This window comes from Blennius ocellaris (genome assembly GCF_963422515.1).
Source record: "Blennius ocellaris genome assembly, chromosome: 11".
NCBI lineage: Eukaryota > Metazoa > Chordata > Actinopteri > Blenniiformes > Blenniidae > Blennius > Blennius ocellaris.
This window is the reverse complement of record NC_137660.1, coordinates 17,779,558-17,794,763: the sequence shown is the minus strand read 5'-3', so window position 1 is coordinate 17,794,763 and position 15,206 is coordinate 17,779,558. Positions and strand designations below refer to the sequence as shown.

The 15,206-nt window shown below is 41.7% G+C and overlaps 1 protein-coding gene across 1 annotated transcript in view; it reads right to left on the bottom strand.

Annotated features, from left to right (window-relative positions):
* Positions 1–15,206, bottom strand: part of iqsec3b (IQ motif and Sec7 domain ArfGEF 3b) — a gene marked incomplete at both ends in the record, with an annotated part of 31,354 nt that overhangs the window by 5,022 nt on the left and 11,126 nt on the right. Inside the window, 6 exons of the mRNA XM_080505248.1 lie at positions 30–169; positions 2,945–3,111; positions 8,231–8,353; positions 10,295–10,456; positions 11,278–11,999; positions 13,751–14,152. Coding sequence (XP_080361374.1) covers positions 30–169; positions 2,945–3,111; positions 8,231–8,353; positions 10,295–10,456; positions 11,278–11,999; positions 13,751–14,152 — 1,716 coding nt within the window. The remainder of the gene's footprint in view (positions 1–29; positions 170–2,944; positions 3,112–8,230; positions 8,354–10,294; positions 10,457–11,277; positions 12,000–13,750; positions 14,153–15,206) is intronic.

Sequence of the window (15,206 nt, the reverse complement as noted above, 5' to 3'; positions counted from 1 at the left end):
TAGGAACAACTTGCACACAAATTACGCACAGTTTTCAGGCCCAGGATAGACTGCTCCACACGGCTCACATAGGTGACATGGTCTTCATTTGAACGCAGCTCTCTCTGCTGGATCCTCTCATAAATACCAGCAACCATTTCTCGAGGGATGTCTGCTCCATCATCCACACCTGAGAAAGATACAAGGTTTCATGTAAAGAGAGGCAGTCCAGGACGGCCAGAGTTTAAAGTGTATAAATCGAAGAAGGACATTTTCTCTCAGACTACTAAAAGAAAAGTCTGACCTGTCAAGGTGAATTGACTTAATCTGTCCTCTGAGACTTTGCATTTGTTTTGTTTTGCATATAGTTATCCTGTATGCTCTATGGCACGACACATAAAGGCATATTTTTACACAGATTTTTTTTATTGTACTTGATCCGATGATGGAATAAACGTTGTTAATAGTTTGAAACCTTACTTGATTTTTCTTTTGGTTCCCGATTGATTGTATATCATTTTCCATTAGGCAGCTCATTTTTATAAGACATTAATTGTACAAAAAATGGAGGACATTAGGTGATATATTCCAATCATTGTGGAAAGGCTTTCAATAAAAAGTGAAATTTAAAAAAAGGTTTTGTCACTTTACATATGCCCACAGGTGGGCTTTAGGCATGCAGTAATTCTCTTTTAGACTCTCTGTGAGAACCATTTCTACTTCTCTGTTCAACCTCCTTTATCCTTCATTGCAGTAATACTGTTGATATTAAACTTTAGAGCATTTTATTTGGTCACAAAATATTTCTGCTGGAGAAAAAGCAAATAAGATACAGGTATGGAAGACAAATCGCCGTCCTCTGCAATAGTTTTAAACAAGTGCATCACTAATGGCCATAATGGAAAATCAATTAACTGTATCAATAATTAGTTTTAGTATTAATGATTAGTATTCAATGTGACCATCTTTTAAAATCAATGCCCTGTGAAGGCCATACCATTATTTCCAGGACTAATTTGTCTTCGATGTAATTGTACTTATTGACATTTTCATTGTGATTAGAATTACAATACTATTTTGCAGAGTAGGTCTCCGACAGTTTAATTTCCTAAGATAGCTCAAGAGCTGCACAGTCCTAACAACAAAAACCTAATACTCTTTTTTTTAAATGTTATATGTAGGCAGTGGAAATATTATCATCACAAGTTGCACTGTAGTGATGTTTTATAAGCGCGGGGGCCCTTTTCTTTATTTTGCGGCTTAACCACACGCCACATTTGTCCATCACTTTGAATAAACGGTACCTTCTGGACGAATAAATGCAAAAGTCTACAGAGCACACAGGTATCACAGTACCTGCTCCCACATCATGTCATTCTGATCAGTGGGTGGTGGAAATGTGTCAAGAAACATTCTGCCAGCAAGCACCAGCAGTGAGGAGGTAGACAGCAAACATGGATGCAGACACACAATACAGGGTTTTACGAGGAAATTGGTTGGTGCTTAAGACAAGACATTTCAGTGGGTAGTGCCACTCGATGTAAACATAACTTTTGTCTGTTGACAAGAAGTCCCACCGGGGAGCAGCTCCATGTGGATTGAGTGAACGTGGGCAAAAAATCAAATTACAGCCAAAGATCAACATCAACAAAAAGATTTCATTGGATGATTTGTCAGAAAATAACTCAATGATTGCATCAAGGGCACAGAGCAATTCAGAGAAGCATTTAAAGAAAAATCTAGTAAAACAGAATCTGCCTTGTGCTGTTTGATTTGAGGCACTAAAAATAAAAAATAAAAAAATAAATTAAAAAACAGGTGACAGCTTGTTATTCTGTAAATTAAGTGATATACACATGAAAATGTAAATATCACCATTTGATGGAGTTTGGACCTGACCCATTGACATTATCTCATGACAACATATTCATGGTGCATATTTTATTTCTGTGATTAGAACCAGACACTGTGGAAGCTAATGCGGATTCTGACTATGAATTTAATCATCTGAATTTGAGGCTGACAATGTTCTAATCCTTTTTTTTTTTTTAAGTTAATCTCAGATATTATGGTTAAATTACCTTCATTTCTTTGTAGAGTTTTCATCAGGGAATAATATGCTTTTATCCTCTGGATAGACCCCCCCCCCCCCCGTCATCACTACAAAAGCGGCACGCAGACTTGTGGAATATCATGTGGAAAAATGAATACCTCATAAAATACATTCATTTTCTGCTGGCGTTCCCATTTGAACTGATGGTACAAATCGAAGTTTGTGTGATTTTGTTTAGATCACGAGAGAAGTGAATGTATGTATTGGCTGAACATCAGTGAGGGAGTTGAGAGCTTCGGAGAGCTCAGCACAAGTGATGAGCTCCTTCCAGAAAACCCTGGCTCGTATCGTTAAATCTAACACTAAGTGAACCTCAATTAAATGGGCTGATGCCACAATCTCGGGGGCAAAGCGCCGAGTCAAGGATATCAGGAATCTGCTCCTGCACTGCTGATGGGTTTCATGATGGAAGCAAGCAGAGCCAGGCAACTGCAGCATCTTTGAGCAATTTACCTCAGTTCAGGTGGCTGTCAATCAAAAGACTGATAGTAAGAATGATAAGTAGGTGCTTGTTGTAAAACTTTGACTTCCACTGCTTTCTACACTCCACTTCTAGATCTGCATAGTTTTGTTGTTTTTTTTTGCAGCTAATCAACTTATTGAATCTCCTCATGATCCGCAGTAGTTCATGGTAGAACTGTGCACATGTAACTGCTATACATAGAACCAAGGTTCAAACTCTGCTCATAAAACCACTTGGCATAAACGTTGAAACATGGCTGCAACTCATTATGCATTATGCCCACAGGGACAGCTCCCACTCATTGAAACAACACTCAGCACACAGAGCATTCAGACTGACAAAGCAAGGACACTCACATAGGTACAACAATATCACATGCATGCACTCACCTCTGAGGTTGCGTATGAAGTCATCCAGGCCCATTTTGCGTTGGGGTTTAATGTTGGGAGAGTACATGTCGGTGTTGAGGAGGACTACAGCGAAAGCCAGGATGAAGATGGTGTCTGGGTTGTGAAACTGCTGCACCACATCAGGATTACACATGCAGTATCTCTGACTGTGGAGGACATACAGGAGAACAGTTATTTTAATGAGTCAAACCAACCTCTTTGTCATTAACTTAGCCAGCAACATTATTTTGCCATTTTAAATGGTCAAGGTCGATATACTTCACTCATAAAATAGCTTGCGGTGACTCAATACATGAATGGTAAAATCTGTATATTCTCTCATTCAAACGTAGATCAGTGGCAACTTGGACTTCGGTGAGTTCGGTATGTTCGGTATCCAAAATATTTCCTCTGGTGATACACCCATTCATCTTTTTTAATGCATTATCCACTTGTGCTTGCAGGAAGCTGGTGCTAATCGCAGATGAAGGCAGCATGCACCCTTGGCTTCACTCTTGTCACCACTCAATCACTTTTGAAAATACCAGTCAACTTCTAACTCATATTATGTGACTGCGGGTGGGAATATCGTACGTAACACTTTTGAAAAACGTCCCAATAATATAAGTGGCACCCTGTCATGACAATTTATGTGTGCATTTGGAAAATAATAATGTGCTCTTAGACTGTATTATTGTGCCATGTTTTGCCCAAAAGCTCTTAAATTCATCTAAGCACTGAACTGATTCAAAACATAGCAACGTTAAGTGAGTTCAAATGTATAAAAAAAAAAAAGGGGGGGTGCATGCTGTGAGATGAAGGAATTTTGTTCAGAGCATTGATTTTCAGGTCGATATGTCACTATAACAGCTGCAGAAGTATGATCTGGCTAATTGCAGCTTCTACTCAGATTTGAGGAGCAGTCGGGGTGCTATAAATGAGACTGACAGCACATAGGAGACATTTGGCAGTGCCAAATAATTCTGCCTCAGGTAAACTCATGCTGCCCAATCTGCATTGGAACCAGAGTTTCTGCATTTGGCCTTGCATTGCCCCACTGCTGCCCACAGGCTTTGCAAACCCTCACTTCCATCCCTCGTTCCCTCACTGCTCCCTCCCCCTATCTTTCTTACTGTCACTTACACTTACACAGTCGGCCGTTATAGTGGTGGGAGGCTTTTATCTTTACAGCCAGCAGGATGCAGACATGGAGAAGGCTGCTCTGCTCCAGAGGACTATATACTTGTCACAGCATTTGCAAGCAAGAGGCCACATCTGAGACCTGTGCAACCAGAGAGCCATTTCCCACATCGCACACAAGATCTAAGACCAGACAAATCACATGGTATCAATCAAGCAGCCGGCCCACTTCAACCACGATACCTTAGTTCCAAGAGAAAATAGATAGGCATGAGTATCATTGCAGTTGTTGCAGGCACACACACACACACACACACACACACACACACACACACACACACACACACACACACACACACACACACACACACACACACACACACACACACACACACACACACACACACACACACACACACACACACACACATACATACTCCTTGCTTTGCAAACTTGATGCAATTCTGCAGCAAATTTATCCAAGACCAAATGCAATGCAACACATGCGATGTGTGAGAGTGTGCGTATGCAAATGGTTGTGCACATGAATACATAAATGCATATGTGTCCGTGCTTACACAGTGAGTGAGCTCACAGTCAAGTGAATAAATAAAGCACTCAATAGGCACGTTTATTTGTGCTTCATTCACACATTTCCCTGCATGGATCTCCCTCTTATGTAACCTGTTTATTTAAACACAAGCTTCCCGTCTCTTAATTTCTGATCTGCATATGGAAGTTACATGCCAGCTGGCACAAACACCATTTCATATAAAAGAACTACTCTCGACAAGAGTACAAGGCGCTTCAAACAGATGACATAACAACTGTTACGTAACAGATACGGCATCGGATGTCTGGCTGTCCTGATAAAGCCAGCTCCTTTCTGACCTGCACTCTCGGCTCCCGCAAAACAGTGTGGTCTGAGATCGCTATTGACTTTATTATCTGCAACCCCGGGGTCGACTCGTATGATCGAGTGTGATGTGATTAACTGATGACTGTAGTGGGTGTCCTGATTGCCCCTAGAACCAGGATCAGAGAGGGAAAGAGCCATGATCGTTTCCGCTCTACCCTCGTGACTTCTTGCTTGAACGAAGTCAACACTTTCCTTATGGGATGACTCAGAGATAATCAGCAGAATTCATATTGTTTACAACTGGCAATGAGAACAAAACCAACATCAACGGAGTCCTCTAACAAGTGCAGGCAGGGCAGTCCAAATTGAATTGTTCCTTTGTGCCATAAAAACGCTTTGTTTTCCCATAACAAGAAAATGTATCACCCAGATGCCCCCCAAACACATACACACACACACACACACACACACGCGCGCGCGCACTGCTGTAAATATTAACTTGTGCAACAAATACATATGAATCCATGACTGAAATCAACTCCAGAGAAATCCACTATCAACTTTTTTAATGATGTCTGCAAAAACCTGTAAAATCTGTCAACATCACAGCCTGCTCAGTTTGGCTTGAATTTTGTGAGGAGTGAGAAACCAGCTTAAAATACTGCAATATGAACAAAAGCATAGATGCGCTGAGATTGTTTTTGCTATCCTAAAATAAAAAAAAAAAAACAACAACTTGCAAATGCCTCTGAACTGGCACAAACTATTTCTATAAAACTCGACTTTTCTGTTATAGACAGACAATAGGCATCAAACAAGTTCACATCAAACAAGAAAGACGTCGTATATAAAAACAGATAAGTTTGTGCCTCAAAGCTAAATCTGACATTGCCAAATGATCCAAAGTATGCCCGAGGAATCAGTGGAAGCTGCATCTTTGGTGAGATGAAATCAAACAAGTTTAACAAATGCGTATGCATCAGAAGAGGTTCAGCATGTTTGCCGAGCTGGACTGAAAAACAACTCCCAGTTTCTGGAAGCTGAAGATAGGACAACATGAAGTGATCCCAAACACACACTAAAACAGTCACACGAGAGCTCTTTAAAGAGGACAAAATCAAATAACTTCATTTACAAAAAACCCACACATTTAGAGCACTTCAATGAAGAAGTTAGACCAGTGACATCCCTCCAGGAAGGAGAGGAGTATAAAAAGATTGTTCCATAAAATTATGATCCCAGGATATTAAGAATCCCTGGAAGATCAATTCTGATAACAGTGGCATGGAAGATGAACTAAAATAAATCGAATTACCTTGTTCTGACAAAAAAAATAACAGAATTGATTATCATGAATGATGGGGTAAATTTTTTTGCACTTGTATTCATTTATTGATTTATTTATTCATATGTACACATTTTATCTAGCCTTGCTATATGTGACCTTGGCTATGAGGTGTGATATCCATCACTCTGTCAAGGAATACATGGAGATACTGAACCCTCAAATTCCCATTCACAAGTAAAGTCAATCTCCAAATGACCAAAGACCAACATTTTTGCAGTACGGAGGAAAACCCGTCGGCACCAGCAGAACAAGCAAACTCCACACTGAATGACATAGCTGACTTACCGGTTCGAAGCCAGAGCCTTTCTACGAAAATGCTGCACTGTAACACAATATTATGTAGCTTCCTGTCTATTTTCATCAGCCTGCCAGCAGTGAGGACAAATTAGCAACTTTAATGACTTTTGGAGGACTTCCATGATATTGACGCACACATTTAACCTCTAATCTCACATCATTATTAGTCAAAACATGAATTTGTCTCATGATCTGGTTCCTGTCCAAATACCTGCAGCTCTAATGACACTCACACCATCTGTACTTTCATCTGCTGTTTACACCATTTCCAAATCAGCAATGCATGACATTAGTTACTAACATCATGTTGGCTGTATCGTTGGGGATAGAAAAAAAAAAAAGGGAAAAAATGCTTTAAACTTTTAAAAGTTTAGGTCAACAGAAAGATGTGAGAATTTATCAGGCCAAACAGGAGTATTTTTTTGTGAATCCAGATGTTCAATGACAGTCGAAATACAGTCAGTACATTTATTATGGTGATCACACACTCCTATAGTGGTGAAGACATCTTGCTTAATGAGTTCAAAGAGGCAGTGACTCAACTCATGTCATGTTGCTGACATTGTTGGTTTTCCTGAGGGAAAACGCAACACATCAGCAGAGGGACATTAAATGCACAGAGATGTGAGCAATTACTTTGTTATAGAAAACAGTGATGGGGATTTTTTCTTTTTTTGCATTTTCAGCCCTGGGGGCAAACACTGGTTAGAACTAGGGTATTTCAAGGACAGTGTCAGCCAATGAATAAAGAACAAGTTGCATTCCCCGCTTGGTTCCTTCTATTCCAAAGCGTGTTACAAAACCTGTGTCCATGCAGGCGTTTGTTGGAGGCAAAGTTAGACTGGCCACAAAGGAGTTTTGAAAACTAATGTCAGGTTCTCAGGGTCCTTTTGGAACTTAAATTTGTCTTCTTCAGCAGATACACTTCTGCATTTTAGTGGCTGCAGGGCTAGAGCGAGTTCTGATGAAACGAGCAGAAAACCAACTGAATCTTTTTGATTACCAAACAAGCACTTATGCATATTCATGTGTGATTTGAGATGGAACTTGCCATGTAACGACAGAGCACACACAGACAGTCCAAAAGGAAGACCAGAAGGTGGCCATAGGGGGGAAAACTCGTGAAACAGAGCATCTATTTTTGTCCTGGTGGAATGCACTCTGGTTGCCTGCAGCTCAGATCTCTGTTATGATTGGCTGACAATCAAACACTGCTGAGTTTAGTCAAAGGTTACAGGCAATCAGTGTAATTTGCTAATGATACAGGGCTTTTGGTATCATCAAAGCACGCCTGCTGCAGTGAGCGAGGAAAACCAGTTGAATACTTCCATATCTCAATAGCCTGCCTATTAGTATGCTGTTTGTGATACGTCTGCTACCCCAAGGCTATGAGAGTAGAAAACACGTTTTGCTTTCATTTTATTGCAAAATATGTCAGCTTGATTACGTTTCATTGTTTCTGGGATTTTGCATAGGTTTGATTAGGCATAGGTGTAATCATATCAAAAGGTTCAGAGAACCCTTACCGCAACTGGTCATGTGATGGACTCGCTGCTAATGTGTTGAATTGCCGCACATTAAAAAGTAAAGCCAGCAATGGTTAGTTAGTGAGGCCTGGTTGTGAGTGAGCCGACAGTCTCACCTAAAGGCTTCGATGAGTCTCTCCACTTTCTGTGCTTCGCCCTGAACACGGACATGAGCCTGGAACTTTCTCAGGGCTTCGTCAAGCTCCATGCCAGAAAAATCCATCTCATCCACAACACAGCTATAAAGAGAAAGACAGACAGGGGAGGGAGAAAAAGGAGAGAGAGGAAGAGAGAGAGAGAGAGAGAGACAATGGTTTAAGTCATATTAAAAAGGGGAGTGCGTGTGTGTGTGTGTGTGTGCGAATGTTTAACAAACTATGTGTACCCAAGTGCTGATGGCAAATTTCCCTTTTACAGTCATACCTCTTTTACAAAGCCGATGACCTGGAAGATGCACATAGAGATGACATGTTTGCTCATGCACACACACACACACACACACACACACACACACACACACACACACACACACACACACACACACACACACACACACACACACACACACACACACACACACACACACACACACACACACACACACACACACACACACACAAAAGCTTTTTATAGAAGAAAGGATCTGGCAAACGAAGAGAAGGGATGAGAGGGCCAAATAATGAAATGCAGAGTGAAGGGGCAAAAGAGAGAGTCGTACATGAAAGGATCGAGACAGGCTGTGGCAGTAGTAGAGGTACAAACTTGCGACTGTGCCGGGAATGTGTATGCGTATGCGCATATTTGGGGCCATGTGTGTCTATGTGTCTCAGGAAAAGAAAGTAAGGGTGTGTGGTTTTGTGTCTGTGCAGTGCAGTGACCTATTTCTACAGTCTCTACAACAACCTCAGCAAAAAGCTCCTCTATAGAGTGTCTCTGCCTTACAGTCTGCATCGGATGGATGCAAAAAGGGGAAGTGTGAAAGCATTAGGAAAATGCGTGTTTTCATGAATGTCTTGCATTTACCCATACATGTCAAGTGAGATTGCATGTCTGTATTACAATGTGTATGAAAGGATATCAGAAGCCATCTCTATTTTAAATCATTTATTCTAAAAAATAAAAAATTTACTGAATTTATTAAAGTCCTGGTCTAACAAACCTGCTGCGGAATCTTCTGTGCTAGTATTGCACGGTCACAAAAATCAATCACCAAAGTGATGTTTGGTACACACATTGGTATGACGGAAAGCACAACAACCAGAAAATGACCAATCGATAAGCAAGTTTTGCCATTTCTAGTTTCCATCCTTATGGCGCATCAAAGTTAACATATTTTGCAAAACAATTAAGTCTCATAATGTGGGCCATTAAAAATGGACAAAAACTTCAGAATGGTGATCCGCAGGGAGTAAAAAAACCCTACTGAACTTTATAATTACTTTTTTCTTTTTTGAGTCGACAGTGTATAATGTTGATTAAATGTTAAACAAATGATTTTGGTCCTGACGCTTTTCACACTTTTTTCTACAGAAGAAGTCATAAAACTGACACAACTGGCCTTAATAATGAACTAATGAGCTTGCTCCAAAGCAAAGCCAGTGTCATGCCTGCAGGGAAATATTTCATTTCCTCAAAACTCAAAATGTCATCTAGTAATCCAGGCCTGAGCTTTGCGACTGAAAATCTTCATTAAAAAGTCTACTTTTGTGACTTTAAGTGCTCAGTTCTAGGTACATGGTCGAGATAAGTGTTAAACACTCCTCATTACATTAAGGCAGTAATTTAGAAAACATTAGTCCGAATCAGTTTATTTCAATTCATGAACCCACACAATATCTACAAGATTTAAAAACCTTTTTTAAAACAGTATAAAGTGCAATGAACATCATTTGAATTTTTTATTATGAAATTAAATCTAAAAGCATTTCAGTGATAACTGAGCCAATTGCTTTCATGAAAGACTGCAAAATGATCATTTAACTTTGCAAGGAAACCAAGTCCATTGACTTTCTGTTGAGATTATTGAGCAATATTCAAATAATCTTGGCTCTAAAATCACCTGTTTTAGAAATATAATAGCAGATTTGTTCTTAAAGTGCCTATCAGACCTTCTGGCTCCCCACTTGTGTATTATCTGTGTAAAGCAGAAATGTCACCGTGCATGTGTAAGAGGAACTTACTCAAGGACATCTCTGTTGAATTGCAGCTTGCTGTTTCCCAAGAACTCTCCAATCATCTGCCGGCTCAGGCCTTTCCTCTGCAGAAGGAAGTGAGCCACGCCGATGGCCGTGTCCGGGACAAAACCCCGCGTGATTAGGAAGTGAATGCCTCTCTCCGGGTTCCTGGCCACATATAACCAACAGCAGAGAAGAAGTACAGCGTCAGAGTTAACAGTGTGTATATGATTTTTCTTGTGCATTCAAGCAGATAGGTGTGTGCGCCTCAGTGAGAAAGAAGATGTGTTACACCACTGTGTTACTGTAGTTACTGATGCCTAGTGCGTGTGTGTTTCCATGCGTGTGTGTGTGCGTGCGTGTGTGTACAAGATGTAGCAGGAGAGGAAATAAGTGGAAAAAGGAGAGTGCATTCATGTGCAAAAGCTGTTAGCCTCCTGGACTCCTGGATCAGAATCACTGTCACTGACGTTTGTGAGTTCATTTACTTTGATTTGTATTAACTAATGATAAGTGCAAGCCAACCATGGAGTCTATTTTAGGAACTGAGCAGCTTTCACATTATTCTTGACCTGCTGAGCTGCCTCTTGTTCTGGCTCATTTCCGCTCTTTCTCTCTGTTTGTGCCCCAGTGTTGCTCTCCATCTTTTTTCCTTGGACATCACACCATCTCAGGATGGCACTGAGCAGGCGGCTCCTCCCAACAAACGCAAACACTAATGAGCAGCTGCTTAGAGCAGTTTCAGAAGGCTGTTGGAGATTTGTAAGATACAAACAGCTTAAAGTGTACTTTGAACCCTGAGCCAGAGGGTGCAGAAATATTTAATGTGCTTTTTGCAATAGTGCTCCGTGTGTGTGTGTGTGTGTGTGTGTGTGTGTGTGTGTGTGTGTGTGTGTGTGTGTGTGTGTGTGTGTGTGTGTGTGTGTGTGTGTGTGTGTGTGTGCGTGCGTGCGTGTGCGTGCGTGCGTGTGTTTTCCTGGCCCACTCACACATTGAAGAGGTTGAGTCCTATGCGATAGAGGCGTTTGCGGTGCGTGTCGGTCGATAGGGTTGGCGAGCGGCAAGAGGCTGGATCCTGGCAGCGGTCCCGAGGCAAAGAAACAACTAGGGCCTGCAGGGCTTCTGGGCTCGGCCCCCCAGCCATCTGCTGAGGATGAGTGTAGTGGTACTGCTGGTACTGGGTGTAAATCTGGGCGGGTTGCTGATTCGATTGGGCTGAGGTGGAGATGGAAGTGGAGGTAGAGGTAGAAGTGGAAGTGGACCCCAGTCTATCTGAGCTGCTTTCTGCCCTCATCCCTCCACCTCCTGCAGCTGGCACTGTTGACCCCCTCCTGGATCCTGGATCAACCATTTCCAACTCCTCGCTAGGTGGAGGTGCTGGAAACTCTGGATCCTCTACTGAAAAGCCATCTCCTCCGCCAGCCATGCCACTCACAGAGGTCTTCCTGCTGCCTGGTTCTCCACCTGCATTGCCGAGAGAGGTGGTGGTTGTGGTGGTGGCGGAGGAGATGGTGTAGGAGCTATTGCTGTCGATGTGCACAGTAACGTCCCTGAAGGCCATTAGCAGTGAGCTGGCACTGCGGGGCAGACAAGCACTCTCAGCAGCTGCACGTAGGGCCCCGGGGTCCATCAGTAGTCCTTTCCCCTCTCCACTTTCAGATAAACTCCAACCACGAAGGGCATCGTCAATCGACTGCGCCAAAGAATGCAGCTGCAAGAACCATTAAAAAAAAACGTGCATCAAAATCTGACTGAACCAGGTCAGGGCACAAGACTCATATATATGGAAAAAAACTAACTTTATTATAGCATGAATGTTACTAATTAGTGCCTATTTGTAAGATTAGTGGTACAAGATAGACAGTGACAGCAGCTGGGCAACTGAGCAGGGAGCAGGACACGACATTCAGATTCAAGTATCATTCACCATTAGAGCCAGATGTCAATCAGTACATTAACTCAGGAACATTGAATATATGCTGTATCCATCTATCTCAGGGCAGCTCACCATTTCATTTTCAACTACAGCTTTTCCCCTCTTTTCTATAGGCAATTAACATGTAGATAAAGATAGATGGATAAAATGAAGGTTTAATGACATTAGTGGGATTTAATCATAAATGATCCTTTTACAGTTATCAGGTACCCTATAGTGAGTAACACCATGACTGACACTTTATGAATTTGCATATAAATGTGGATACACCGTAGAATGTAATTAGTTGTGCTGATATTTTGTCATGACCGAAACACGAAAGAGACGATTCAGTCTGAAAAAAATGGTCCATGTCCAAAAAAAGTATCTCTGTCTGCGGAACTACATTCACTATTTAAAAGCACTTCGAACATCAACTACCCATCAGAAAGTTGGCTTTAGGGTAGGTAACATAAGATTCCAGGCTTATGTAAACATAAATGTCTGCACAAAATTTCAGTTCACCCTTCAGTTGACTGCCGTAGCTTTTGTTTCCAGATCTGAAAGCTGTCGCAGGAAAAATGCTTTGAGGATAAATAAAGTCTTCTAAAGCCCCGTAGATGTGTCCTCGTGAAACATCTGACCCTTTTCGTGGGGACTTTACTTTCCTCTGCAAGTTGGAAGCTGATGCTTCCTCAGAGGTTAACTTTCTGACTCAGCAGTTGGTGAAAAAACATGTTTATGACTTGAAGAGCTCGCAGCCAAGTTACCCTCGTAAAAACCTCTTTTCTGCTCAAAATTTCTGCAGAAAAGATGCGAGGACGTAAATCACTCACTTTCTGCCTCCTAACTGAAGAGCACACTCAGAAGCAGCTGTAACAATGTGGTAAAGGAAGGAGGTAACATTCCTCCATTAATAAGATAGTAGCCTCTATATTTATTTGGCTAAGACTGCAAAGTAATTGCAGCACCTGAAGTTTAAAAATAAACTAAATATAGAAGACATACTCCTTTGAGCTTTTGAACATATAAAGGCCGACATGCAGAGTGCAATTTGCTGGGGCCATCTACTCCTACTCTTTCTCCATCTCACTCTGATTAAAGCTACTTAACTTCTTTACTTCTTTGCGAGAAGCAGCTTGTCACTCATCCAATTTTAGAGTCACCAATTAACAATCACATAAACTTGTGTTTTTATAGACCTGTCTCTCTCTGTGTTTTCTCTGTTGCTTGATTTGATCATTTTAATTTGTCTGCAGTACAAATACATATCATGTCAAATTTGTCTTTTAATGAGATACAATTTTGTTTTATAGTCCGCTTTCTTTCAGTCATGCTTTCTTTGTATGACTAATACAGAAAAAAAGGGCATACTGTGTAAAAGAAACATCATCTAATCTTCACAAATTACATGCTACAATAATATCTGTTGGCAGGATTAATATAAAATTTCATCCTGGATTCAGTGCCACTCTGTAAATACAATGGATCCTTTTTTTTTTTGTATCCTTAAACACACCAAAAATGCCAAAGAAGAGGAATCTCACTTGTTCAGAGAAGCAGTCTTCCAGCTGTGTGAGTGATGGTCCGGGAGCTGGAGGCGGGGCTGGACCTGGAGCAGATAAAGGTACTGCTGTAGGGGCTGATGCAGGAGATGGAGGCAGAGACGTGGACCGACATGGGGGAGGAGGTGGAGTTTTTGAGCGTAAGGGTATTTGTCCTCCTCCTGGGTGCAAAGAGTAACTGTGTCTCTGGGCTGCGTTTCGATTTCGGCCTGAAGGGCTGGGATGTCGCAGAGAGATCCGGCGGGGCAGCTTGCTCTCCGACAGCGAGTTGCGGATCTTCTGGAAGTTTTTGCTGAGCTGGTACTGGCGAAAAGCTGTCTGGATACGTCGTGCCGCCCGCCTTGCTATAAGATGGCCTCCATACTTCTGTTCCAACTCTTCTATCTGAGGGAAAGATGAGGATTAGAGTGAGTGTGTATAATCAAACATGCTTACAAAGCTCTGAGAGTCACTTGTCACTGCTGCAGTGATAAGTATACAACATCTACTTTGTATTCATCAAGTGAGCAGACATATTACTATTTAGTACTTATCTCTATGAAACATCAAGAGATTGGGCATTCCCCAAGTCATGAAATTCCCATTCACATCCTTCTCAGACGTGTCTTTCTTACTTATCTGTCTACTCCTTTTAAACTGATGAAGGTTTATGGCATTAGAGCCAAAGTAAACATCATTTATCATCATTCAGCTGTTAATGCTGGGGGATGAATGTGCTCTGACAAAGGTGGCGTTGAGAAAATGAATGGAAAAGTAAACACCTGCACAAATCTATTTCTGCTATGTTTGTCCAAAGCAAGGCTCAGCCCAAACCCTTACAGTCATCCAGAGTTTTTGCCCTCTTATATTTTCAGTGAAAGTGAGACGAAGGAGGGGGATGAGGAAGAGTGGGAGGCTGGGGAAGAAGAGACAGAAAGGGAGAAAAAGGAGGACAGCCGCACATGTGCCTGAGTGTGTATCTTCTCACACACAAAAGTGCACAAATGTACACACATATACGCACACGCGTGCACAGAGGCACACTCCTACATGCACGCTCACATTGCAGCAGCAATAGCAGGAGCAACAGAAGACCCTTCAGCGGTTTGCTATGAGGAATAAAGACATCTCCAGCCGCCAGAAGCGGTTATTAGCTGTTACCATGACAACCGAGCATCTTTCGTGTTCCTGCCGCGATTGCAGTGGTATCCTGGGTGTTCTTTTTCATGTCAACAGAGACAGAAATAGATCTGAATAGGAATCTTTTTTGTCACGCAAGTCACAATGTCAAATGATCATCCTTCACGCGCCTCCTCCTCACACTAAACCAGGTAGAACCGCCAGCTTTCACGCCATCTCAACAGGTGCTTATTGCAGGAAAGTTAGTGCCAAGAATAGCCACCTAATCACAGTTATTAATTATTTACTGAAAAGCGGTCGAGCTACATCAGTATTTGTC